This window comes from Varanus komodoensis, unplaced genomic scaffold, assembly GCF_004798865.1.
Source record: "Varanus komodoensis strain SLA01 unplaced genomic scaffold, ASM479886v1 scaffold3, whole genome shotgun sequence".
NCBI classification, from domain to species: Eukaryota; Metazoa; Chordata; class Lepidosauria; order Squamata; family Varanidae; genus Varanus; species Varanus komodoensis.
This window is the reverse complement of record NW_025335761.1, coordinates 44,938,792-44,965,804: the sequence shown is the minus strand read 5'-3', so window position 1 is coordinate 44,965,804 and position 27,013 is coordinate 44,938,792. Positions and strand designations below refer to the sequence as shown.

Below are 27,013 nucleotides of genomic sequence, written 5' to 3'. Positions count from 1 at the left end.
TTTCCAAAAGGCCATGCTCCCTTCCTCTGGGCCCATCCCTTTCCCCCAACCATCAAATAATTGATTTCCATGCCTTTCTGTGCAGTCCGCCCCCCTCCAAAAGCCTTCGCTAAGGTCAGTCAAGGGAAGTAAGTGCTGTAAGTTAAAATAAGCTGGTGGGGTGGGCTGTGGTAGGGTTTTGTTTTTGTTTTGCACTCTCCAAAATGTCCTATCCATGATAGCCTTGTTCAGCTCTTGTAAATTTCAAGATGGTGGCTTCCTATATTATTTCTTTATTTGACTTGAGTTAAGCCATCTCATATTTGGCCTTTCTTTTCTTCTTCTGCTTCTACTTTCCCTGGAATAATTATCTTCTCCAGAAAGCCAAGCCTTCTCACGATGTGCCCAAAGCACAACAGTCTCATTTCTATCATTTTTGCATCTAGGGAAAATTCTTGTTTGATTTGATTTAGGTTGCCTCTTGTTTGTCTTTATGTCAGTCCATGATATTTGCATGATATTCTGTCAGTCCTCCAGCACCATGATTTGAAGTCATCAATTTTCTTCCTGTCAGCTTCTTCATGTACCAGCTTTCACATTCAATACATGGCGATTGGGAATACAATAGTGTCAATATTATTGGCTTTGGTCTCGAGTGAAACATACTTACTTTTGACTCTCTTTTATAGTTTCTTCTCTGCTGCCCCTCCACATCTCCTCCTTCTTCTACTACATTCCTTTAATTATGTGTCTGGGTAACACTGGGGAGGTATGGCACTGGGAGATCATCAAGCCAGATACGAAGAGGGGTTAAATACCCCACAGCTATTACTTCTTCTGTTTTCCCCCTCAACAGGATGATTTCTGGCAGCCTTACCAACTTCCCCTTAGGTCTGGCGCTGCTGCTGCTTCCAGGTCAGCCCAGAATAAGACATCCCTCATCTATTGATTGTGGATTGGGGGGAAGGGTGACCTGGCTTGCATCCCTGAGACCCAAGTGGGTGAGCTTGTACTTGAAGTTTTTAAAAAGCAGACCGAGCAGCTACAGTCCAAATTCTAGCTTTAATGTAGGATTTAGTGGATGTGGCCCAGATGGATTGTGTCTAAATCAGAGAAACATTTGTTGTGAAACATGATAAAGGCAGATATCCATACAAATGTATTTTATGGAAACAGTATGAAAAGGCAGAATTCTAAAAGACTATTATCCTCCACTGACATTGATCCAGTAATGTATCATATAATTACAGACTCAATAATTTATGTATGAATTGATAGCATGATTACTGAATATTTTTTTCTACCCAGCCACAAAATCACTGGGTAGACTTAGCAGTAATTAAAGATTTGCTGATAGGAGGGCAGCCAACCTCACAATTTTATATAGACCTGATTTTAAAATGACCATTTGATCACTCCTTGTAATGTCGGAAGAAAGGTTTACTTCAGAGTTTCTGCCAGGAGCTTCTCAAGTATAGCTGAATGAACATCATAGAATGGTAGACCATCCACTTCCATTGCCAGACTGGCGGTTTTTCCACTACGGACTTGGTTCTGCTGTAATATCTTCAGCAACTTTTCCTCCTAGACAATAAATTGGATAGCACTGTCAATATATCCATCAAACAGAGATTCTGAATCAAAACCACATTATTCATATATTCAAGATTTCAGTCAATTTATTTCATAGACATTGGTGGCAAAACAGCAGAGTTATCTCAAGACAGAAATGATTATAGAATCATACAGTTGGAAGGGCCCTAGAAGGCCATTGGGTCCAACCCCCTCCTCAATGCAGGACTCACATCTCCCATACGGATTCTAACTAGGCTTAACCCTGCTTAGCTCTCAAGGTTAGGCAGGATCAAGCACTTCAGGCTATACAGAAGCTTATGGATGGGTAAATGGATTTCCCCAGCACATCACAGTTTAAATCTTTCTCTCAAAATTCCCCTTGTTAACAACAGGCAAATAACATTATTTATAATTTATGATTTAAAAAGTTATTGGGTTCCAAGATCACTGCAGATGGTGACTGAAGCCAAGAAATTAAAAGGTGCTTGTTCCTTGGGAGGAAAGCTATGGCAAATCTAAACAGCATACTAAGAAGCAGAGACATCACTCTGCTGACAAAAGTGTGTATAGTCAAGGCTATGGTTTTCCCAGTTGCAATATATGGCTGTGAAAGTTGGACCACAAGGAAGGCCGAGTGCCAAAGAACTGAGGCCTTTGAGAAGACTCCTAAGAGTCTCTTGGACTGCAAAGAGATCAATCCAGTCAATCTTAAAGAAAATCAGCCCTGACTGCTCTTTAGAAGGACAGATACTGAAGATGAAACTCAAATACTTTGGCCATCTAATGAGAAGGAACAACTCACTGGAGAAGACCTGATGCTGGGAACGATTGATGGCAAAAGGAGAAGGGGACGGCAGAAGATGAGGTGGCTAGATGGAGTCACTGGGGCAGTGAATGTGGGCTTGGGTGGACTCCAAGGGATGGTGGAGGACAGGAGAACCTGGAGGAATGTTGTCCATGGGGTTGAGATGGGTGGGGCATGACTTTGTGATTAAACAAACCTAATTTATGAAGTAACAATTGCAGAAGCAGCATGTGTTCCAGAACGCAACCATAGTACAAACCAGAGGATAAGACATTGATACAGGTCAGTGTAACACTGAAGAATACAATGGGATAATATGTTAATCTTAGCAAAACCAAGCAAAGCACAAAGCTAGTGAGACTTAGTAGGCCCACTTTAATAAAATGGTTTGAGTAAAATGATTTGGTACTATAAACTATCCCAAATCTGATTCTAGTGTGCAATTCTGTTTGCCTACTCTTGTTTTAATCCATGAGAGTTCTGAGAATGACAAGTCACCCAGAGTAGTCTTTCGAATAGTGACAGGTAGTTGCATATAAGTTTTGGTGTTCAGAATTAGGATTTAGAGTTAATAGTCAACTCATTTACTTAAGACCAGGCCAATTAATTTAATTAGATAGTGTTCAGGATATGCTACCAAAATGTAGGAACCATTTTAAGCATGGAGACTGAGAAAGGTAGTAAAAATTTAATTGGGCATTTGGTCAGAATAGGGGAAAAATCCGTCAGTTTGGAAATAAGGCTTTTAATATACAAACTGTATGTTTTTTCCTCTTTAGAAGGACTATTGCACCTGAAAAGAAGGTAGTGTTGAAATTGAAGAAAACTAATTCATTGTTTATTGCTGAAATTCCTAGTAAAAGTAGATCCTCACAGAGGAATTTTATTTTTTTCTTCTGATTAACCATAAGACTACACTGAAATTTTCAAGTGTTTTTCCACTATCTAAATATCATGTTTTGTACCTTGGGAATCAATTTGCATGAAACTGTTTCTGCACAATCTCTCACTGAGTTAGTATTTAGAAGAGCTTTCATCATAATGTTGTTTACAGTGTAGAAACTTGACACAATAATTTCAGTGTTAAGTATTCAAAGAAGGCATAACTACTAAAGTTCTTCCTTGGGACATCCAGGAGTGAAGTAATCAAGAAATACCATTGTGTAATTTCTAAGGTCTGTTTGAAGACAAGGTGTAGGACCAGAGATGAAATGTTTGAAGAGATCCAGACAACCACTCAGCTGAGGATGGGGCTACATACAGATGGGACAATGTATCATCATGTGGCACTGAATCACAGCATCAGTCTCAGGTAGTTTTACTAAAGGTTAATTAAAATGAACATTGCTAGTCTTCAGCACTACTCCAAGGCTTCATGAAGGCTCTGGGAACTGCTGAGTTGAAGAGTCCATCCTCTAATTCTTGTTAATTTCAGTGCATTTCATCAACACTGCACACACTCCACCAACAAGTAAGTTTATGGTGCCAGGTTAAAATCTATATTCACCTTCCTCCCAGCCATACTCCTGTTCACATGCCATATTACAGTGTAATAGCTTTGGCTACTGGGTCAAAATATAGTAAATATATAAATATAATAAAAGATTCGTACAGCTAGAGAAACAATTTCAAGCAGCACCTTGTATGTATGTATGTATGCATGCATGCATGCATGCATGCACGTATTGCTTTTGTATGCCGTCCTATTATACAAGATCTCAGGATGGCTTACAATATTTAAAAGAATAGTTAAAACCTTGTATAAAGATGCACAAATTATATTTCCTTGGGATGAGTTTCAGTGAAACTCAAAGTCTGCCTCATTGCCTATTGGGGTAAGATGGAACTTTTACTTGTGTCAGATGAGGTAGCAGTCTTTTAATTTAGCCCTTCCTTGCAATGTACAGTTTGGGTTAAAAGCCTATCTTTTCTTGTTAGTTGCACACTAGATTGTATAGGCAGGTTGAGCCTATCTTTTAGATGGACTTGGATTGTCATCATTATTATTTTGCACTCTCTAATCTAAAAAGCTACCTTGTGGCCTTTGAGCTTCATCATCTATATAATTATCTTTTAAAAACAACATGTTATTTATTGCTAATATAACTGGTTTCTAGTTACATATAAATCTTAGAATCTTTAGAGAGAATGTTATAGTGAGATTACTATTTTCCCACGGCTATCCACAATCACTCAGCTGTGATGACTTGCATGGCTTTGGATTAGATTAGACACTGCAAGCTAGGTAGGAAATATCGGTATCGCAGGACAATCTTTCTGAGCTTTCTTCCAAGAAAATACCTTAGCCACAGAAGGTAGAGCTGATGCCCATCCTGCTTTCTTGGAGAACCTGGGAAATCCAACAGCTTTTCTGAGGTAGCGGTCATGTATTTCACATGTATTGAGGATATACAGCGCACATGCAACTGCGTAGCCTCCCCAGTTAGAAACCCCTGTAAGAGAAAAGTGCCAGTAAACATAGCACTAACTGAAAGGTCTGTACAGTTTTTAAGTAATCATCAACAGCATTAACTTTCCAGTGCTTTTCCAGGAGGAATTTCATGCTACTGACCCCTGTATGATAGGAAATTTAGAAAGTGCATCATTTCTTCACCATCATTCCCAGAATGGTTTTCAATCCTGGTTTGGACAGCCTGCTCTCCAGGGTGCTAGCATGGATGTAACAGTGAACTATGGTTTGATTAGTTCATGAAGTAACAGATTAAACTGACTCAAATACTTTGTGGACCCCAGCTGTAGTGTAACATTTAACTTCTATATTTCTAGCCACACATTTTACAAACACTGGTTAGAACAATCAAAGCTTGGACCTGTTTCTAATATTACATTTCATAAACATGGTCAAGGAAGCATCCAAAACTGATGAAAAATGTCACAAGGGCCAGATACGAATATGAGAACTGCAGGAACTTCTTTTAGGCTGTTTCTGATGTCTTAATTTAATCTTTAAAAAGCAGCCAGATATTTTTTGCTCATTTCATTACATGTATTTAAAATACATGTAATGTTTTAAAATCTCAAATATGGAAGTGTAGCATCAGAAGCAACATTAAATTCAAGGCAGTCTTATTAATGAGAGTTGGTAATCCGAGAACTTTCATGGTAAGGTGAACCCTAGCTGAGAGTAAAGCCTACTGAATTCAATGGGGTTTACATCTGAGTAGATATGCTAGAATTGCACTGTAAATCTCTTTTCCAATTACTCATAACACTAAGTTGATTTGTAAAAAAACAAAGGGTGGGATCAATTGAGTTTCTTCTACTAATGGAATTCATTCCATCAGTGAAGGAACAGATTCGCCCTCCACCTATAGCTCCCCCTAGAACTTCAAAATCTGCTCCAGATGGTTGAGTAGATGTGAGGGCATGGGATGCGGGAAGAGAGGCAAATGTTCCATTGTGTAAGCAGTCCAAGCAGTATCTAATGGGGCTGCTGCACTTCTGAAGATTGTGTTGAACCAGTCAGGCCAACTGTTTGAGCAATGGGGTTCTGAAAAGGGATTAAGGGTTCTGAAAGCAACCAAGGAGACACTTGTTTCCTGATCAGCAAGGCCAGTGGAACTCCCTTTTGCAAATTCCACTGACCTGCTGCATTCTGCTTGCTTCAGGTTGCTTTTACAACAATTAACTCCCTACCATGTTATTAGTTGGTCCTGCTGTCACATGGGACATTGGACGCTGTCCTTGATATTACCTTTAATGACTGTCTCAAATATGAGTCATTAAAGTCATTACATGAGTCACTACTTATGTCTCCTTCAATGCTACAAAAGTCCTTTCATGGGACACTATTACATGTGGCTTTGCTAAAGCAAACAGAAACAAGAGACTGAAGCAAGATAAGGCTCAATGAATACTACGGTAGGATGGCTGTGAGATGAGAAGAAGTTGAACTTTCCTGCCCATAAGTATCACTGGCTCAAGGAAAAACCCAACAATATTATACCCAGAAGTTTCTTTTTGGAATAACAGATAATGAACAAGAAAAATAATCTTCTGCACAAATGATCCATTTTCATACAGATGCTTAATTTAGCATATTCTTAGCTTACCCGCAACAACTGCAAAATCAGCTTCCACATCACATGCTATGACTTCTCCATGTTTAATGTATTTCTTTACAGCTTCTTTCATTTTTCCCATTCCCAATTCATTTCCTCCATCCCCAATGCCTAAATTAAAATGAACAAGGTATGGATATATTATGTTAAAAAATATAAACTGTTCATGAAATGAACAAGGACAGACATTTTTTCTGTCTAAACATGCACAGGAACATACTCTAAAGGTTTGCTACAAAGCAAGACTGACTGCTAGCAATATGTTCAGAAAGTTAATCTTCAAACAATATATGAATGATATTATGACCATAAGAACAGCCATGCTGGATCAGACCAATGGTTCATCTATTCCAACAAGCAGGACATAAATGCTGCTTGATAGAATCACACCCAGGTTCCCTGGCAGCTGGTGTATATAAGCCTACTGTCTCTGATCTGGAGGTAGCATACAGCCATCAAGACTCATAGCCAGTGAGAGCACTTTCTTCCATGAAATTGCCCAATCCCCTTTTATATATTTTTGCTGGAAGATCAGTAACAGTGCATTTAAGTTAGAACTCTAGAATGGATAGCATCTGGACTTGCTGACTGACTAAATTTCAATCAGTCAGTAGGCTTGAGAACTTCATCTTTTGTCTCACTATTGGTTTGAGTTCTTCGTGAGTCTTGAGACACCCTTCCTGAAATCATCAGCTCAGACACAGTGTCTGTCCTACATCTTGTCCAATGGAGCGAAGCTCAGGGAACCAAGGTTTAATTTAGATGCCAGAAAGTACTTCCTGAAAGTTAGGACCTGAGGCTATGGAATGGGCTTCCACGGGAGGTGGCTGAGGCCCCATCGGTGAGGATGTTCAAGGATAGGCTAGACATGCACATGGTGGGCATGTCATGAGCGGAGCCGGCTGGAGCTGGGGGTTGGACTGGATGGTACGGGAGACCCCTTCTGACTCGCTCTGTTTCTCTCTTCTGCAATGAAGACTGATTAAAAGCATTCATTCAGCTTCTCCACATTCTCCTTATTCTGCTGTATACTCTTTGGACTCCATAATCATTCAATGGTACAGCTACTTTTCTAGCTGGTCTCTTACTTTTGATACATTTAAATAATTTTTATTGTTATTTATTTATTTGATTTTTATGCCACCCCATTAGCCTTGATGTTGTCAGTGGCAACTCTTTTTTTAAAAAAAATTGGTTTGCTTGCATCTCCTTTGTGCAAGCTTGGCCCCTGTTCTGTTTTCTCATTCGAGATATTTTTTTTTTAGATTTTTAGCCCTCCCCATTAGACACATGGCTTCCTGGGCAAGTCACAGACAATAAAACCATATTAAGGACTATATAAATAATTAAAAACACAATATGATAGCAATAAAATCATCATCATCACCATTAGGGAATAAAAGCATACCCATGTTACATCTTAACTTAACAGAAGCTATGATTACAAAAAGGTATCCAAAATGGAAGATAGATCCTAGTTTTCCAAAGTATGGATCCATGTGTCACTTTTCAAAAGAAGGAGCACCTAAGAACTCAAAAAGCCCAGCAAGCTGATAGTAGGTAAAAGAACTGTAAAAAATCATGGTGCACACTTTTTCAAAATTGGATAGAACTGAATATTAATGTGGAAAGTAAATTTTAGTGCTTGTATATCCTATGAGGTTCAGACCGCAATCCTATTCATACTTGTCTGGGATTAAGTACCACTGAATTTAATGGGCATATTCCAAAGGAGACATACTTGGGACTGCACTTTAAATTACTGGTAAATAGGTAATCCTTTTCAGCATATATCCTAGATTTTGCTTCTGCTTCTGTTATGTTTCCCTTTTTATCACCCAGTTGTTTAGAATTATGGTCAAGTTCATAATGCAGACAGAATGTGGGTATTCAGTTTCTTCACAGCCTAATTTAGCTTTACTAATACTGTTAAACAACACTTGTTTATTTGCGCCATCTGCTCAAAAGTTCTCTTTTAGATATAGTAGTACAACATGTAAGAAGTCACAATTTGTGTGGGAGGGGGGAAGAGGGGGAAAGAGAGAGAGAGAGGGAGAGAGTATACAGATGCACATAATACATAATCTTTATTTCCTTCCAAAATATCCATAATAAAGTGATGGTATTTCTTGAGCGATATGAGAGAACTTAGTAATAGTCACTTAAGGATTCATTGGTTCAGACTTCTCCAACCTTGCACACTCCAGATGTGCGCACCATGAAAAATCCTGTGTGCAACCTGGCACACATTTCAAAATTGGATAGAACTGAATCTTAATGCGGAAGGTAAATTTTAGTAGTTGTATATTCTGTGAAGTTACGACTGTAATCCTATTCACACTTGATTACAGCTCCCATCATCCCACACTAGTATAAAAATGGTCATGCTGGCTAAGTATCATGGAAGTTACAGTCTAGCACATCTGCATTGACCAGCATGAATTCCTATTTCACCAATTTTTGACTGTTTTGCACATAATTCATTTTGTTATAGCACTGAACTTCTCCCAGTGGTAACACAAAAAGCTAAGGCTGCCTTCCTCAAACTGGTACCCTCTAGTTGTGTTGGACTGCAAATCCTATCATTCTAATACTGAATAAGAACAATGGAAGGCAATGGTTTGTAAAACATCTTAAATGTTGTAAGGGATTAATAATATCAGAAACTCCAGCACGGGGTAGCAGTTGAACTCTTGAACCAAGACTTGGATGATTCAGTTTCTAGTCCCCATTCAACCATGACATTTACTGGGTGACTCTGGGCCATTCACAGACTCTGAGACTAACCAACTTCACAGGGTGTGGGAATGAAATGGAGAGGAAGAGAACCTTGAAAGCCACCTTGGGCTTCATGCAAGAGGAGGAAAGGTGAGGTATAAATGTAATTATCATCATCCATGTTGATATCTACTATGCTTGATTACACACAAATGTCTAAGTAGGAGTGGGATACAGCCTTTGCTGCACTTATTTAGCAACTTGATTAAAACACCAAAGAAAGAAATGCATATGACAAGTCAGAAAAAACTGTACAATGGAAAATTATTTTATTTTAAAAATATATCAGTATAACATTTCTATATTTCATTCTTTTCGGCTTCTATTTGAGCCTGGTAAATGCTACTTACCCATGACTAATTAAATTTAGAAGGCAGCCTATTCTGGAAAAGTGACTTCAAAGAACCTCTGTGTTCAGGGACATGGAACATCAGGAAAGAATTGACTAATACAGTATATTTTGATATCTGAATGATCCTGAAGACTTGATCTAAGGTAGCTTGGCATTTCCTGACCAGCAACTTAATAAACTTGAAGTATGACCGTGATGCCTCACCAATTGTGTTACCTATGCAAAGAGCACATAGCTCCTAACCTTGCATAGGAGAAACCAATCTCCATTCCCCAGCAGGTATGTTATAGTAATATCATATTTGTAGGCCAATGGAAAATGTAATGTCACTTACCTGTTGTAGTAATTCCTGGGATAGTTTGTGCAGTTAGAAAGAGTTCATCAATGGGATCCACTAAATGTTTAATGTTAATTTTCCTTGCATTATAATAATTGCCATCAGCAGCCATTCCAGCACGCTCTATTGCTATCAGATGATTAAATCTAGTTAAAGCAGAAATATATGGCTTCAAAATTCAGAGCTGATACTGCACAGTATAAGAGGGGAAGTCCTCTTATGGATCAGTAACTGGTTAAAGAACAAAAAACAGAGAGTGGAAATAAATGGTAACTTCTCCTGATGGAGGGAGACAGACAATGAGGCCCCTACAGGGATCTGTACTAGGATGATGCTTTTCAGCTGAGCGGAGAAATGGCCAAATTTGCTGCTGACACCAACTAAACTATTTAGGATTGTTAAATCCAAATGAATCTCTTTAAATTAGAAGAATAGGCACTGAAAAAAAACCTGCCAATGTCATGCTGTCCTTTTGCAAATCTGTAGTCTGACCTCACTTACAATGCTGTGTACAGTTCTGGCTGCTACACCTTAAAAAGGACCAAGTGGTTGTAACAACTCCCCTATGAGGAAAGGTTATAACAGCTGAGATTGATTGGTTTTGAATAAGGGTAAGAGCAAACATGGCAGAGGTGTACAGAATTATGCAGTGTGGAGAAAGTGGATACGGATGCATTTTCTCTCTCTTCCGTAGCAGTAGATAATCAAATGAAGCTGATTTGTGGGAGAATCAGAACAAAGAAAAGCACTTCAGCACACAGTTGAACTATGGGGATCACTTCCATTAGATGTAGTGATGGTGGCAATTCAAATGGCTTCAAAAAGGATTGGACAGAGCAGAAAGCTATCAATGGGTGCTAATCCTGATGGCTAAATGCTACCTCCAGTAACAGAGGCAGTATGCCTATGCATACCAAGTTGCTGTGAACTTGGGCGAGAGGGTGCTGTTGCATTCATACCCTTCTTGTGGGACTCTGTGGGCACTGGTTTGATGACTCTTCTATGTTCTAACTTTCATCTAATATTGCTCTTGAATGTCACTGAATGACACATTGTATAAATGTGAACAGATCTGAAAGCCAATGAACACACTTCTTACATTTCACATCATGGACTGTGAAGGATTTGACAAATGTCCATCTAGTTTTCAAATTGTCATAATATTGGAAGCACATATGCATATGTAGGAGTAAGCTAAGCTTATTATTATTTATGACAGGTTATTCTAAAACAATAGAAAGTTTCCACCACTCTTCTCATTTTTCCAGTTTCTTCCCTTCCCTGGCTTTTAGCTCCCATACCAAATCAGTTCTGTAATCTGTCCCCTGATCATGGCAACAGAATGCAATTTATCTCTTATCCCCAGGCCCTGAATAAAATTATTTGCCAGCAAATAGGACATATTTTCTTTCAATCACTTGCTTCTTTTCTTGCTTTCCCACTCAGTCCTTTGTGCTCTCCATCTACCTGCACTGATAGAAAAGCTGAGACAGCCATGAAATGAAAAGTTTGGCATTGTTTAGCTTTTTTTTTTTTTTTGGTAACATACCGGGGCTTTTCTTTATTCCCATCTTCACATAAAAATCGCAAGGCTGCATCTGCAGAATCCCTATGGTAGCTAATTACAGGGACTGGCATCTGTAGTATCCCTAGAGTATATGGAAATAGAATATACATTCAATAATTTATTCAGTATAAAAGAAAAAGATAGGATCACACAAAATGACAGTATTTCCCTGCACATTTTACATTTTAACAGCAGATCAGTTTATCATCTTGAAACATAAAAGTGGTATGCTACATGCTGAAAAACTTTTGGGATCCCACCCTCCTGCATAATAGTATGATTACGGAACAATCCTATGCTGCCTAGATACTATCTTGGGGGCCATAATATGGTTCCAGATCTCAACTCCAAGGCTGGAGATAGTACTCTGACCTGGGAATCAGATCTTCCTCCCTTGCTCTCTTTTTGAGTGATGTGGGATAAACTGCAGCAGTTGCTTTCCAAGGTCAAGAAATGGAGTAAATAAAGGGAGTAGTCAGGATGTGAGATATCCAAGAGCTGTTCCAGTCTCCTTTCCTCTTCTGGCAAAACACCCTTACTACATGTATGAAAACGGCCAGCAGATATGCAGAACATAAGAAGCAGGGAAGTAAAGATTGCCTCTGTTCATTCTGCTCTGCACTGGATGCCCATAAGCCTCTGGATTTGGAGGTTTAGAGGCACCCCCATAGCACTGAGCCCTTAATATACAAACATGTTTTAATTTCTTTGCATTCTCACTAAGGGTGTGATCAAGGCAAAACTAAGCTATTGTATGTCTTACAGATTTTACTGTACCTAGGGTATGCTCTAATCACATGGGATGATTAGATTGTACGATATCTTAAGTATTTAACCGATATCAGTAAGCAATATCAGTAAACTGGGCCTAAACATTACATGTGGGGATACTTGGTGAAACTGTTGAAAATGGTGCCCCTGTAACATCTTAAAATACTCAGTAAGTAATTTACATTTTAAAATTTCCAAAATTCTCAGTTGCACTCCACATCCACTTGTAGGAGTGAAAAAATTCACAAGGTGATTAGACTGAATAATTTGACAAAGAAATTAAAGATGAGTTTCCATCTCTATTTAGTTTATGAATCAAGTCAGTTTTCCCAAGTTTCCTCAGGAAACTCAGGGAATTTCTAAGAGTTTGCCCCTAGCCCCCATACCAGGCCCTCCATTCTCAAACATCCCTATGGAAGGGGGAGTTAATACCATTGGCAACAGAAAGGTATTTTAGATGTCATGTTTGAGACCACTTATCATGCTCAGCAGTGTCAGTTATCACCAAGGTGCACAGGAATGGTAGTTTCTAAAAGGATTTGATCCACATAAATGATATGGGCTGGAAGGCTTTGGAAACTACAATTCTGATGTACATCAGTAGTAACAGACCCTCCAAGCATGCTCAGGAGCTCCAAAGCCTTAACGAGCTTTCAAGCTTTTTCTCATCACCAGTCAGCCCTTCCTGATGTTGGTTTCCTTCTCCTTTGCATGATATGTTTTCTTGGGAGAGAGTGTTTGGTGGGGACTGGGATGGTGAGCTAGTTGGTGGCATGAACCGGACTCAAGTATCAGATGATTTTGGTTTGGTTCTTAATGGGTTTAAGGATTCTAAACTGCTTTAGATTTCCCCATTTCTACAATTTGTCACCATCTCTGATGTTTTATAGATTTCAAATTATAGAGCAGCCTGACCCAGTAACTGGATGAACCATAACTTTATGCCTATATAGAATTTAGGGCACCTCCTGCTAAGGCAGGCAATTCTGCTTCATTATCCAATGAGAGTCATACCTCATAAAAATGCAACAGAATTGCATAAAATGCCTTCTCTCAAGTGGAACCTTATTGGAAGGAAGAAAAGTCAGTTGGGTTTTGACTTTCATGCTCACAGTTTCCCCTTTTAGTTTGGATTTTTTTCACCATTATTTCACATTTTAATATGTGTTACAAAAACAGAAGGCCATACCATACCTTGTTCAACAGCTTCCTTGATAATCTTTTTATTCAAACCTAGAGCTCTTTGATCAGTTACTATAACAACGTTTTTCCCCAAGGCCTTTAATATAGCAACCATTGCAATGGCCCCCGGAGGCCCATCATTCTCTTCAGGCGGCTCGTATTGAAAGTGCGTAGGAAAACCAGTAGTAATCAATACTGATTGGGCATGAGAAATGGACAGGCATGCCTTCAGAAGTTCATTCTCAGTACACAGATGTTTCACACCTCTATTCCCTAAATAGAGAGGGAATGTTTACTGATTAAGATCTTTCCTGAGGAGATTACTTTGCATTACTTAACATGTCTATGTGGGAATTCACCTGTACTTGTCAAATAAGCACTAATCCATGCTGAATGGTAATCCATAAACTCATACTAACAAATGCAGTGGTTCATACTAACAGGATGCAGGGAAGAGAACAAAACCAGTGCTGCTGTGCCAACCGTTTCTTCTTGCATATAGCACAATATAACTAGTTGGGTGGCTACAGTTGTTCACCTTGGCTTTCCTCTTACTTTCTTCTGATTTATACTGAATGCTGAGGATTCCATGGCTCACCCATGTCCTTCAGAAAGTTTCAAGGAAAGCAGAGGCAGTAATAATGAAGCATATGCATTACCAAGTAATTTAGGAATCTGGCTAACATAACTCACTCAATGATACTGACTTATATTGGTAATAATCAGTCTAATGGCTAGAAACTACGTAAGTATTCCTGGATCTTTCAAAATGCATGAGCATTATTTTGGAAACGGATTCATTCACACTGCCTGGACTAGAGGACACTTTTTAGTGCCTTTGTTTCCCCTTTGATAGAATTATCTCAGGACAATAATTGCTGCAATAATAATGTAGCAGGACAACTTATTAAATAAGAAAGTTTGTTTCAGAATAAGAATCTTTTTCTCTCTCTGTTTTTACCTGGGTCTACTCCTATCATTTCTTCTAGGCATCTGATTTTTTGTACAGCTGCTGCTGATGTGATGCTGTAATGCAAAGGATTCTGACCAATACAGTAGACTTCAGGGAGTTCTTTATCACATGCAGCATCCTCATCTTTCAAATCAGTGATGAACATGCAACCTGGAGAATGGGTGAAAGCCAGTGGAGACTCTGAAGGAAGGAAGAAGGAAGGAAGGAAAGTTTCAATGGGTGGTATAGAAAAACACACACAACACCTGGCTTCTTAAATCAGGGATGCTAAGGCAGGCTGCAAATGTTTTAGTGATGCTATACTTCCATGTGTATGAAAATATGTTTTAGCTTATTTTCTGGGGTGAATGGGAGTGTCTCCTCACTGTAGTAACTATGGACATATTTTAGAGTCAGCAGATATGGAGCAAAGCAGAAAGAAAGAAAGGGAAGGGGAAAATAATTTTTTCTATGCCACTTTTTCCCCTTCCCATATTACATTACAAGTAACTTAGATTAGTGCAAAGTGAGTTCTTCGTTTCTTCCATTTTTGTTTATTAGATCTGCAGTGGGACTGAACAGGCAAGAATATGGATAGAATGGGATAGACAGGATACCAACAGGCTGATCCTATTAACCAGAACAGCTGTAGCAGTACAAACTGACTTGCCACAACATCTGCTGGGCATCCTGTTTTTAGCCATGAGGCAGAGTTGTCTGGCTGTACCTCTAGTCAGGAGAATCGACCTTTACCAGACTATTATTTCTATGCAGGCCAGGAATTAAGCAATCTATTGTGGATTTCTGGAAATACTTCCTATAGTCAATATTGCTTTCATTTCCAGAAAGTCCATCTCTAGAAATATGCAGGGTCCCTTTCAAACATCTAATATCTAGTTTGTATATAAGGAGAAATGAATGGTTCATGAAGGAAAAATGGAAAATGAAATTAACCTTGGATTAAACTACAAAATAAAATCTAAACACCATGTTTTCTAGCACAAACTGATATCATCTGGGGAAATAAGTTTGGAGTATTAGTGCACTATAAATTGATGTAAGAAATTCAAGGAAGCTGTTTTCTGCGACAAGATTCTTACAGAATTTTTCAGAAGTTTTGATTTCAGTGAAATTTAAATACTTGAGCTGAGTTATTGCAACTGTAGTACAAAGCAAAACAATGAAAATGGTGATTGAAAATGGCTGTCTATTGCTATTGAAATATACTAGAAATGCACTAAGGAATCACAGCAGTCGGTGGTCAGGTTTGGACGATCATTGATTTCTTTTGTCTCCTCCTGCATCTTCTGGGCATGTACCATACGATTTGAGTATTCACCCTAATTATCCTGGAGGTGAACAACTTGCTGTGTTGTTTCAGCTTGATGAGGTGTGCAGCATTGATGGCCCTGGAAGCAGCCCAGAACCCTAGCTTATTTTGGAGTGGCATCAAAGCCATCTCCTACTGTGCACCTCACTGCATCTGGATTATATGGCAAGCTGTACACTGCAAAGGTAATTAGGCAAATCACAGAGCACATACCTGCTGCCATCGCTTCTTTTTCCCATGATTGTCTGAACCTGACCAATTGTTCTAGCTGGGCAAGGCTACTAAACAGCACAGAATATAAATAAGACTGACAGGACAGGACAGTTCTAGGAAATCATTTCTGTATCCAAATGAGTCTATAGTACAATTCTTCAAGGGATGTGTTAAAGATGAAACTTTGCAAAGGAAAATCGAGAAGTGTCCCAGGAATATATTAAGACAAAATTAAGCAGCACTGAGAGTCAAACTATATAGAAAACTGGCACCTCTGGGGCTTCCCTTCAAATGCAAATAGCCTGTCACAACTTTAGGAAGTGGAAAGGGAACTTTTAAATCATCTCTCCCAAGGCTTCCCCTAAGTAGTAATTTACATAGCAAGACCATGCACATTGATTGTATTCATACAATTAAGATCAAGTCATGCTCGATCCCAAGAGAGAATGCAAGGAACAAGCTGTCCAACATTGCAAAAATAAGCACTGTGCTTTTACCTACTCTTGTGTTCCAGAACATTCAACAAAATCAAGCATTATCACTAACAGGGATGAGGCTGTGGCTACCTCAGCACCTAAAATCCCTGCAGCTGAGCTTCAGGCACAGCCTGCATTGCTTGTGAGTTCTGTCATTAACTGTAAAAACTGAAACCAAACACACAGGGCAACCATTTCAGCATATTAAAATTTACTTACCTGCTTTGTATTTCCTTTGTATTAATAAAATGACTGTAAAATGGCCATTCTAGGAGGAAGTTAAATTGATTGTTTGCAACAGATGTTCTGTGAGATGGGGGACATACTAATTTACCCTCATGGTTTTTTAATGCAAATATGCCTATCCTACTTTTCAGCTGAAAAAAAAAAAATCCAAAAGCAGAGATCAAACAAAATCCCCATGTTAAAATAAATACAGATCAAAAGATTTAAAAGCCCTGGGCAAGTAAATGAACTTTGATGCTGAAAATAAAACAGATTTGATACCAGAAAAGTCTTCCTGGGTAGAGAGTTTCAAGAGAGGGTGCCGCACCTGAAAAGATGCTACTTGCAGTTGATACGTGCCTCATTTATGATGGCAGGAGAACCTAGAGAAAAGACTCTGAAGGTTATCTTAATACTCTCAATAATATTATGAATGCTCTTTCGATACAATTCTATGCATGCTGTTTAAGCAGCAGCCCAACAGGACTTACTCTCAGCATGATGTGCATTGAATGTCAACAATATTAGTGATGGCTTAGGTGCAGCAGATAAATTCAACTGAAATAGGGGCTTGTTGCAAAAGAATTGATGATCAAATGCCTGTTGAAATAAAAGTATTAAGCATGTGGTGAAAAACAGAGAGAGGGGGCCAAATGAATCTCTTGTGGCAAGATTTTCACAAACTTGGCATGGGCACAGAAAAGGTCCTCTTTTGCGTTCCAAGCAAAAGGGGCACACAGAAGTGCCTCTTTGGCAGATCTTGGGTGAGAGAATTGGTATGGGAAGAATTAGTTCTTAGATATATATGACCCAAAATATTGAGTACCTTTAATTTATTAAAGGTAGCCACCAATGTTTTGATTTTTTTCTCTGGAAATGAAACAGATATTTCCAGATTCATGCAGTATGTTCCCATAAACAAGTATCCACTAGTATTAATGCATGTCAAACCGATTTAAAATTTCTATAGACTCTTGAAGAGTAGTGTTTCAGTGATCTCAGGAATGAACTCGGCTTGTGCACCAGCCTAAGTCAAGTAAAGGCACTGCTGGCTACAACAACCACTGGATGCCCAGATGCAACCATGGATGCAGGAGTAGTCCAGACTACAAACCTGATTTTTCAAGTGAAGTGCTACCACATCTTAAATAGTTCCAGAATTTGTCTCTTTCCAGAGCAAGAGCTCCTCTGATTTGTCTAGAATAATCCACCCAGAGAGTCCTTGGGACTATTTTTCTGTAATCCGCTTGTATAGCCCTTTGGATTAATTTAATTGGAATATAAGTCAAATAAATAAATAAGTGAGCAAGCATCATTTTACTAGCTTGTTCCATCCAGCTTATTACCACTCCTATGCACTAGTTCAGGGCATCAATAGCCTCCCTGGAATCAAATAAAAAGAAATAGAGTTGTGTGACATCTGCATAACCATTGATTTCAAGACACTCTGGATCCCTGAAGGAATCCTAGCACTCTCAGGGTAGATGTTCAGCAGGAGGGGGGTCACAATAAAGGTACAAAGGACTTAGCTGACTAACTGCTAAGATATTGAAGCAAGTTCTAAAAATAACCATTCAGAAAAGACCTGAGCCACCAAAAATGTTCTGTTCAGACAATCCAGAAGGATGCCATTGCTGACGGCATTGGACATCATGGAGCAGTCCATCAAAACCAAAGATGAGCTCCCTTTGCCAGTTTCAGTGCTCAATATTCATTAAAACAACAAAGCTGTCTTTGCTCCCAAACCAGGCTTGAAGCAAGATCGTTATTAATCTAGATAATTTTTATTAAGTTAAGAAAAGGTATTTAAGGAAGCTGTTGAAGGAAGACACTATGAGAGAACAGCTCTTCTACTTCTGCAGCAGCATTATACTGACCTATGTATACACATATTCATGTGTGTGCAAGGAGGCTATATTCTTCTTGAAAGGTTTTCTGTAAATTTAGGTCAAAGTCAGTAGGACACTGTATGGACTTCAAAGGAGAACAAAAGTGTCCAGTAATTTTTTTGGGTCTTTGTGTTATTTACATTTTAATAAAAATCTAAAAATCTTACTATTTACATACTGCAATTGCTGACAGCCTCTATCCCTGTCACCCCACAGGCCCAGAAGACTGGAACATCCCCAGGGTGAGCGTGCACTGTGTCACCGTAGTCTGGACTGGAAAGATCTTGGATTCCTAACAAAACTGTGATTGAAATGATATGATCAAATTAGTACTGTAGCAGAAACAAAGAATTAATGTTAGTAAGTCAATGACACTGAATTATTGTTGTAAAATAGCAAATAATAAGAGAAATCCCATATATACAAGGGTCCTTCAAAAAGTTTCCACGCTTTTAAAAATTCTATTTATTAAGAATTTCAAAAACAAATTACATCACTTTTCTACATAGTCACCTTCCTTTGCAATGCATTTTCCCAGTGTCATACCAACTTTAATGCCATAAGAAAAAATATATAAAATATATTTATAAAATATAAAAGTGCAGAAACTTTTTGAAGATTGCTCGCCTGTAGAGGTAGTCCCTGTGTTACAGATGGAGTTGCATTCCTGAGAACATACTTAAGTCGAATTTGTATGTAACTTGAATCACATAAGGAAGCCAAATGTCTGTCTTAGTATATGTACTTATTTTACCTTTCTATGCACATAAAACACTTAAGAAACACTTCCATATTAACTAATACATATTAAACACAATACAGCATTGTAATAATAATGCAGTAATAAAGTAACTACAGGTACTGGACAGAGAGAGAGAATTTGTATGTGTGCATACAGTATTTTTTTAAAATGCTGTAACGTGCCTCTTATGCCTGGTTTAATCCATGTTTGAGCTTCATTGTCTGTCCATCTTTAATTTTAATGTATGCCCAACAGAAAATAACTTGAATCTTTAAAAGTTACTAACCAGTCCCTCATTATCTTCTGAAGTTCTCTGATAATGGACTGTTAGGGCAATATAGCCCAGTGTTTCCTATTACATTCAAAACACTGTAATCTATGGTGAATTAGTCTCAGTGGGTTCATGTACAGGGGCAGAGCTGGCTGAGCATTTGTTGAGCTTCCAGTGTCTAATGGAGCACAATGCTTATGTGGAAGGGGGCACAAACATGCTGCCTGGGATACTGAAGAGCTCCTTGAAAAAGGTGAAACCATTTGGTCTAAAAAAATGGATTTCCATTACTATCTCTAGCAAAAAGCCATGAATATCACCAGGGAACTATGTGGTGTCAGAATCCCGGAATCTCAGTTTGAGAAGAGGGAATAAAACTCGGGTTCGTGGGAAAGATCAAGCGTCCAGATCATCTGAGGCCTTATTGTTTTACCCAGGTTCCCGCAGTACACTCACGATAATGCATTACCGTGCAGGCAGAGGTGAACTCTGCTGCAAAGCTTCAATACCATTATAGGGCATTTATAGGTATACAGGTACAGGGCAATTGATGACAGAATGCAGAGATTACAATAAGATTCTGAGGTCATCACATACAGAACAGATAAAGAAATGTCAATCAATCACACAGTAACAATGAGATTACAATATTTCTAATTGCCTGTATTGACACTTTAGTTCAGTAGCTTGAACCCATCTCCAGGTCTACTTAGACATGTAAATTCAAGCTACTGGAACTATACTGAACTCAAGACTGTTATCTACTCTAGACATTCTGAATTTGCCAGGGCACATGGAGCCTCTGGGCTATCAAAAGATACTTCCTTGTAAACTGAATTCCAACAATGACTGTTTAATCACTGTGAAGGTATACAATGTAAATTTGGACTAAAGGGCCTGTGTACTGTAGCTTACAGCTAAAGGTGAGAGAAAGGAGTGGGGGAATGCCATTTTAAACAGTGACAGCTTGGTTTTGAGAAGGAAGACAGGATTTGATCCCACAATGGAAAAAGCACATAGAAGTAATGTTTTTCAGACAGGATTTATCCAAATTTTCCTAACAGTGGCCACTGATGATGTGTGACCAAATGCATTGCACAGTTCCCTAGAAATATTCACCACTTTTCCTTAGAGATATTCATTTGGGCTTGTGGCAGTCTGCATATTTATCAGTATGGGTTGTACATAACTTGGGCATTCATAACCCAGGACTACCTGTACTAAGAAATAAGTTTCACTGAATTCCATGGGACTTACTCCCAGGTAAGCAGGTTTTGGCATGTTGTGTGCCATATACGTGTGCTTCTCATCTTATAGTTCTCTACTTTTTTCTTTTGATATATGTTATTAAATATGTATATCTGTTTACCACACAAATTTATGTAATACATATATTAATATTTATTTTCTACTTCTACTGCTCAACTTCTTGTAAAACTAGAACCATTTTTATTGGATAATCACTAAAAATGAAATGAAGCTTCCAGCCCCAGACCCTCAGTGCACCATTAGGATTCCTAGGCCACAACACATTTGCTGTTATGATGGCAACACATACAATAGGGAGAATTCATTTTTTAAGCATTCCTGAAATTATTGATCATGTGCCAAGTTCTTTTCTTATGTGCATTAACGAGGTATTGTTTCCAAATTGGAACTAGATATAGGGGCCTGGTTTGGATGCTAGGCACTAGGAGGTGGCTTTGTTTTCTCCTTCCCATTGCATGCAGCTGATCTAGGCATGGTCTAGGCAGCTGATCCTGATGGTCAGGAAGTTTGTTTATTAAAAGTTTTTCTAACCTGTCCCCTACAAAATGCCTCAGGACGGCTTACAATAAATAAGCTCTTACAATAGACGGCTTACAATAAGTGAGTTCACCATGGGATGTTAACTTGGGAGGCTACAGCTTGAAATCAGACTCACCCTTTACACAAGGGATGGTCATACTAGGTAAATAAATCTCTCTCTCTCTCTCTCTCTCTCTCTCTCTCTCTCTCACACACACACGCACGCACGCACGCACGCACGCACGCACACACACGCTATATTTTATATACAAAATATAAAAATACACTGACCAGGGTTACCAACGTGAATTGGTGCTCCATGTGATTTTTTCATTGGATTGGTGATTTGCACAACCATTTTTAATTTTTCTTTAGGAATAGGTCTCATGGTTACAACTAGATTACAGTGAAAATGTTCAGTGTCACAGCAAGGCACAGCAGTCTAGTAAAGTTTAACAAAATTATCAGTGCATTAAAAATATTGGAAGACATTTTCATTTCAAAATGTTACATACAGTTGAATTTATAAAGCCAACGTTTAACACGTTCATAACATTCAGTAGAAATTCTGAACAATTTTTCACAATAATTATTAAAGAACAAGCAATGTACAGTGTGTTGAATGCATACAGTTGATTTCAGTCTCACTGAATGCTGCCATAAGCCTTTCCTCATTCCTTCTGTACAACAGAGGGTCACAAGGAAATGAAGCAGGCTGTTGTTCAACTCAGGGGAAGAATTAGGAAGCTAGGTAGTCTACTCTGAGTTGTTTTTTATTCTACTGCTGATATATTCAGTTTATGTTACTGATTTTCTAGTAATTTTTTTTCATATTGACTTATGAAAAGCACTTACAATATTAGTAAGGTGTACTGTTTGGCCCAGCTAAGGAAGCTGTTTTCAACTAATTCCAATGGCTTTAATTAGTTTTATTTACAGCTCCTATGGATTAAATATAGAACTGCCCCAATAACCTAAAAAGAGAGGGCATGGTGATCCAATCACAGTAGTTCCTCCTGTGCATGCAGCTAACCACTTTGGCAGGGGCCTCATACTAGAAGTGACTCCTATGGAGATGGATGTCATGGAATTAGTAGCAATTATTCATGGAAGGGTTCAACTTCCCTTACTCACCAACCACTTTTGTTTTTAAAATCAGATCTCTCATCAGCCTCTTTTTCATTGGGTCAATCCTATGTTTAAACATCACATGTTCAGCTTTTATCCATGATAAAGAAAACCACATCCGTTTTGTTTCCTAATCAGTACTTCTATTTAAAATAGAAAAATACTGCCCTGGATTTGTTCCAAACAGCACTGCATGGTTCCTGTTCTAGGAAGGCTGGGGGTACACGGCAATCTTTTATACACTTATTCACTTGTCTATACACAACTGATTGTAGAATGCTCTTTAGTGCCAAGTTTTGCTGTTTTGACCAGAACAGAACCACTATATAATATAAAGTCATAAATTCTTACCTTGTACATGCTTACATTACATTTCTGTTCCAGATTTCTTACAGGGATATCAACTTTCTGGAGTGTCTTTTCAAATGTAAAACTGCAGCCTAAGTAAAATGCTACCAGGTCTTTAAGCTGTTCAGAATATTCTTTTAGGCTTGTCAGAACACCTGTACAGATGCCATTCTCATATTTCCTATACTGCAGACAGTCAGTTCTGCAAAAATATTTTTTTAAAGAAATTTTACCTCACTTTTCAGTCCGCAAAGCTCCCAAAGTAGCATACATAAGATCAGTAAGAATTGTATTGTTATTAGTGACCTAGAACAACTTTCTGGTGCCCACCAAACATTTTGAGCTTCAGCAGCCCCAGCCATCATGGCCAATGTGGAGGGAGTGATGGGAGTTATAGTTCAAAACATCTGGATGGCACATGATTGGGACAGATTGGACTAGATGAGATCCAAGTTACATTTCAACTCTCCAATTCTATTATTCACCATTTTGTGAATCAAAGTATTCATAATTTCAGAATAGTACTAGCTTTGACTTAGAATTGGACTTTAGACAGTCCAGGAAAACAGAGCTGATTTGGTCCATTCTAAGGAGTGCAAAAACAGTTGTCATGTACTTTTCACTTCCTCAAGCAATAAGCAGTTCTAGAGATCAAGCTATCAAGTGTATTTTCCTCTGAATGAGACTGCCAAAACTTAATGTATGCATTTGAATCAATAATACATTGAGCTGTGTGGCAAACTAAAATGAACATGCAGAACTCCAACTGTACAATAACTGTACAGTGAAAATTGGTATATACCTAATATCAGAATCATTGCTCAGGGGTGGGCATTTCCATTCTCCTGGTTTCCCTCTATACAGTAGTGGAAGTGGGCCATCATTTGCCTGGCAAAATTTTTCGAAGTCATCCGCAAGAGATTTGTGAAGAATTATAACATTTGCCTGTTTAAATCCTGTAAAAATTAACAAAACAGAAGTATAACATTCTGTAGGCATGTTATCACGTGAAAGCATTTGTTCATTATGTTTGGCTATATTTTGGCATAAATGTAAAAAAAATTGTGATATCCTATCTACTTTTTCAGCCCTTAAAATCAGATACCATTTGATCAGACATGTCTAGAAAAAGTAATGTCTAGAGATATCTGGAAAAATCTGTTTTATATCTTCAGCCTAATTTTTGAATGCTTTACAACATGTTGCTCTCCAATGCCCTCCCTCTCTTCCTGTTTTAATGAGGTTCAACTTTACCTCCTGGAAGCAGCCACACAGGTCAGGCATGCACAGAAGCTGCAGTCAACCTTGCTATATTGATTATTTGTGACATTTGTATATCATCTGTTAACGCAACCCTCTAGCTAGTTTTCAAAGCATATAAATCAATCATCAAAATAGATGCAAAACTTTATCAGTATAACTAGCATTAAAACTTATGACAAAACCCAGTAAAACACCCAGCACATAATCAGCATAAACTAGCACTGGATTCCAAAAAATAGTATAAAACATAAGCACCATCCCAGATCAGACCATCTAGTGCAGCATTCTATTCATACAGTGGCCAGTCAGCTGCTCACAGGGAAACTCCAAGTAGGATATCAGTGCAACAGCACTCTCTTGCCAAGTTCCCTGGCAACTTGGATACATAAGCATACTGCCTTTGATACTGGAAGTAGCATATAGCTATCAAGCCATTGAATTATTTCTCTTAAATTGTCTAACCTCCTTTTAAAGCGGTCCAAGTCAGTGGTCATCAGTTAAACCAACCTTTAAACCATCAAGGTGAGAAATGATTAGTGTTATTAAAAATATGTAAAAGGAGCAATCCTATCATTTGAGCCCTTAAGGATTCGGGGTCCCTAAACATCTGATCGCCCATGCATGGTGGGAGGCATGGCAGAGGTGCACTCTAGTTCCTAGTAAGGAGCCTGGTGGAGTCTCAGAATAACTCACACTCCTCCAGTCTCCTCTGCTACCTGCCTACCCTGTTTTCTCAAGGATAAACATGCCCATTTTTTTCAGTCTCTCCTTACAGGGCTTTGATTCTAGTCCCTTGGTCATCTTTGTTGCTCTCCTCTGAAACTTTTCCACTTTGTGTTTTTCTTAAATTATGGGGCCCAGAGTTGGATGCAATACTCAAGTTAAGGTCTTACCAGTACTGAGTAGAGAGTACATCCCATGATTTGGAAGTGATACTTCTATTAATGTAGCCCAAAATAGCATTTGTCCCTTTTGTAATCACATCACACTGTTGACTCAGCTTGTGATCTACAATAATTCCAAGATCCTTCTCACTTGTACTATACTTGATCCAAGTATTCCCCATCTTGTATCAGTTGGTTTCTTTTTCCTAGGTGCAGAAGTTGGCGTTTGTCCCTATTAAATTTCATCCTGTTATTTTCAGTACAAGATTACTCAGAAGTTTGCTTTTGTGTTTCAGGATATTAGCAATTCTATCCAATTTTGTATGATCTGCAAATTTGTTAAGGTTTCTTGTGCCTTCTTATCCAAATCATTAATAAAAATGTTGAAGAGCACTGGGCCCAGGTTTGAATGCTGTGGTACCCCACACATTACCTCTCCCCACTCAAAGTTCTAAAGCACTAGGCTGGGTACCTGAAAGAATGCCTCTTCTCATATACATGTCCCCATTTTAAACATCTTAATTAGAGCCTAGAAGTTCCCCTGTACAATGATCTGAGAATTTTCAGTGTGAGGACAAAAAGGAAAACAAATTAAACACACAATTTTAATGGTAGCAACTAGCGTGTGTGCTATATTAACTCATTAAGTCACATGTGTTTTGTAAATATCATAGGCCAATGCTTTTAAATGAAACTTTTGTATTTGTGGAATGAAGAGTATAAGGAATAAAACTAGGGTGACATAGCCTGTAGCAAAAAGTTTATTCTTTGCAGTTAAGCTCCATAACAATATTTGCCACGTTTAAATGTAACAATTTAAATTAATACAATATGTTATTGTATTAAGGTTTTAAAAACAGCTGTTGTTCTGTGAGTTATGTTGTTCTGTGAGTTATGCATTTTGTCTTCATTATGTGTTCTAAATTATTTTCATTTTAAATTTGTTTTAAATTTTGCTTATTATTTGTGACCATGTAATAAATATGATGACATATGATGATGTCTAGGGTGAGAAACATGGGTTAAGACTGCATTATAAATTCTAAAGTTGCATACTTAACAAAGTATTGCAGTGTGTCATGCTTTTCTTAGTTAAAAGTAAAATATTGTTCTGACGGAAAATCATACATGTTTATTTTTATATAATCTTGACCACACCTACATTTGGACATGGATTCCGGAATGGTACATATACAAATCCAAATATATATACAGTATTAAAATAAAAAACTCAAAACAAAACACAATTTAACAGGTAGTATGCAAAGACTATTCAACTAGTCCCACTAAAGTGGGGAGGCCAAAACTGCTACCCCAAATACACATTTAATTGCAGATTTTACACAGAAGTAGATCTGCAACATAGTTCATTCACAGTATTTCTTTGTCTGTTACTTGCATAACAACCCCAAATTTCATGTTCTTACCACGTGTCTTCTTTACTGAAAAAAATTCCAGACACGGGGCATAAACTATGCCAAGAATCTATTCATTTGATCACTGGCATGCTTTTAAATGTCCCTAAACTGAGAATTTACTTAGAATATAAATGAGCCTCATGAATTTTCAAAAGAAAACAGGTCTAGGAAAGCAGGCTTAAGTAGTTGGATCTTAATAAGTTGGCACAAAAAATTCAATCTCATTCAGGAACATTTACCTCACCGTATACAGAACTATAAAAATACTCCACAGTACCAAGAAACACACTTAGTAACACACATATTTGTAAGAATAATGTTTTACCTTGACAGTTTATGATATTGTCTCTAGAATGTTGGTTTTATAACATACATTTTCTGACACTATACACATTTGCTTGGTAAAGTATATCTATTAATGGATGTTGGATGAGCTCCTGTAAGTGTTGGCCAAATGTACAGCCAACTCATTTATTGCTCACATGGGGAAGGAAAATGAAGATTAAAAGGTACGTAGATTCTGTCAACCCTTACTCTACTCAACTGCTGAACAACAAACCAAACAATGTAGGCACTGATTTGCTTTCCATAGAAACACAGAAACAAAGCGAGTCAGAAGGGGTCTTCTGGGCCATCTAGTCTGACCTCCGGCACGAGC

The 27,013-nt window shown here is 38.2% G+C and overlaps 1 protein-coding gene across 6 annotated transcripts in view; it reads right to left on the bottom strand.

Annotated features, from left to right (window-relative positions):
* Nucleotides 1-1,022: 1,022 nt before the first annotated feature.
* The window catches only part of DGLUCY (D-glutamate cyclase), a 47,101-nt gene continuing 21,110 nt past the window's right edge, over nt 1,023-27,013 (bottom strand). For 5 of the 6 annotated variants that reach the window (XM_044437176.1, XM_044437179.1, XM_044437177.1 and 2 more), the window contains 11 exons: nt 23,593-23,746; nt 22,794-22,992; nt 21,606-21,756; nt 18,692-18,814; nt 14,390-14,581; nt 13,441-13,701; nt 11,458-11,557; nt 9,906-10,054; nt 6,433-6,552; nt 4,661-4,812; nt 1,023-1,563 (listed from right to left, as the gene is read on the bottom strand). In XM_044437176.1, the coding sequence (XP_044293111.1) occupies nt 1,420-1,563; nt 4,661-4,812; nt 6,433-6,552; nt 9,906-10,054; nt 11,458-11,557; nt 13,441-13,701; nt 14,390-14,581; nt 18,692-18,814; nt 21,606-21,756; nt 22,794-22,992; nt 23,593-23,746 (1,745 nt within the window). In that variant the 3' untranslated portion in view covers nt 1,023-1,419. The remainder of the gene's footprint in view (nt 1,564-4,660; nt 4,813-6,432; nt 6,553-9,905; nt 10,055-11,457; nt 11,558-13,440; nt 13,702-14,389; nt 14,582-18,691; nt 18,815-21,605; nt 21,757-22,793; nt 22,993-23,592; nt 23,747-27,013) is intronic. The other variant, XM_044437181.1, reaches the window with a different exon arrangement.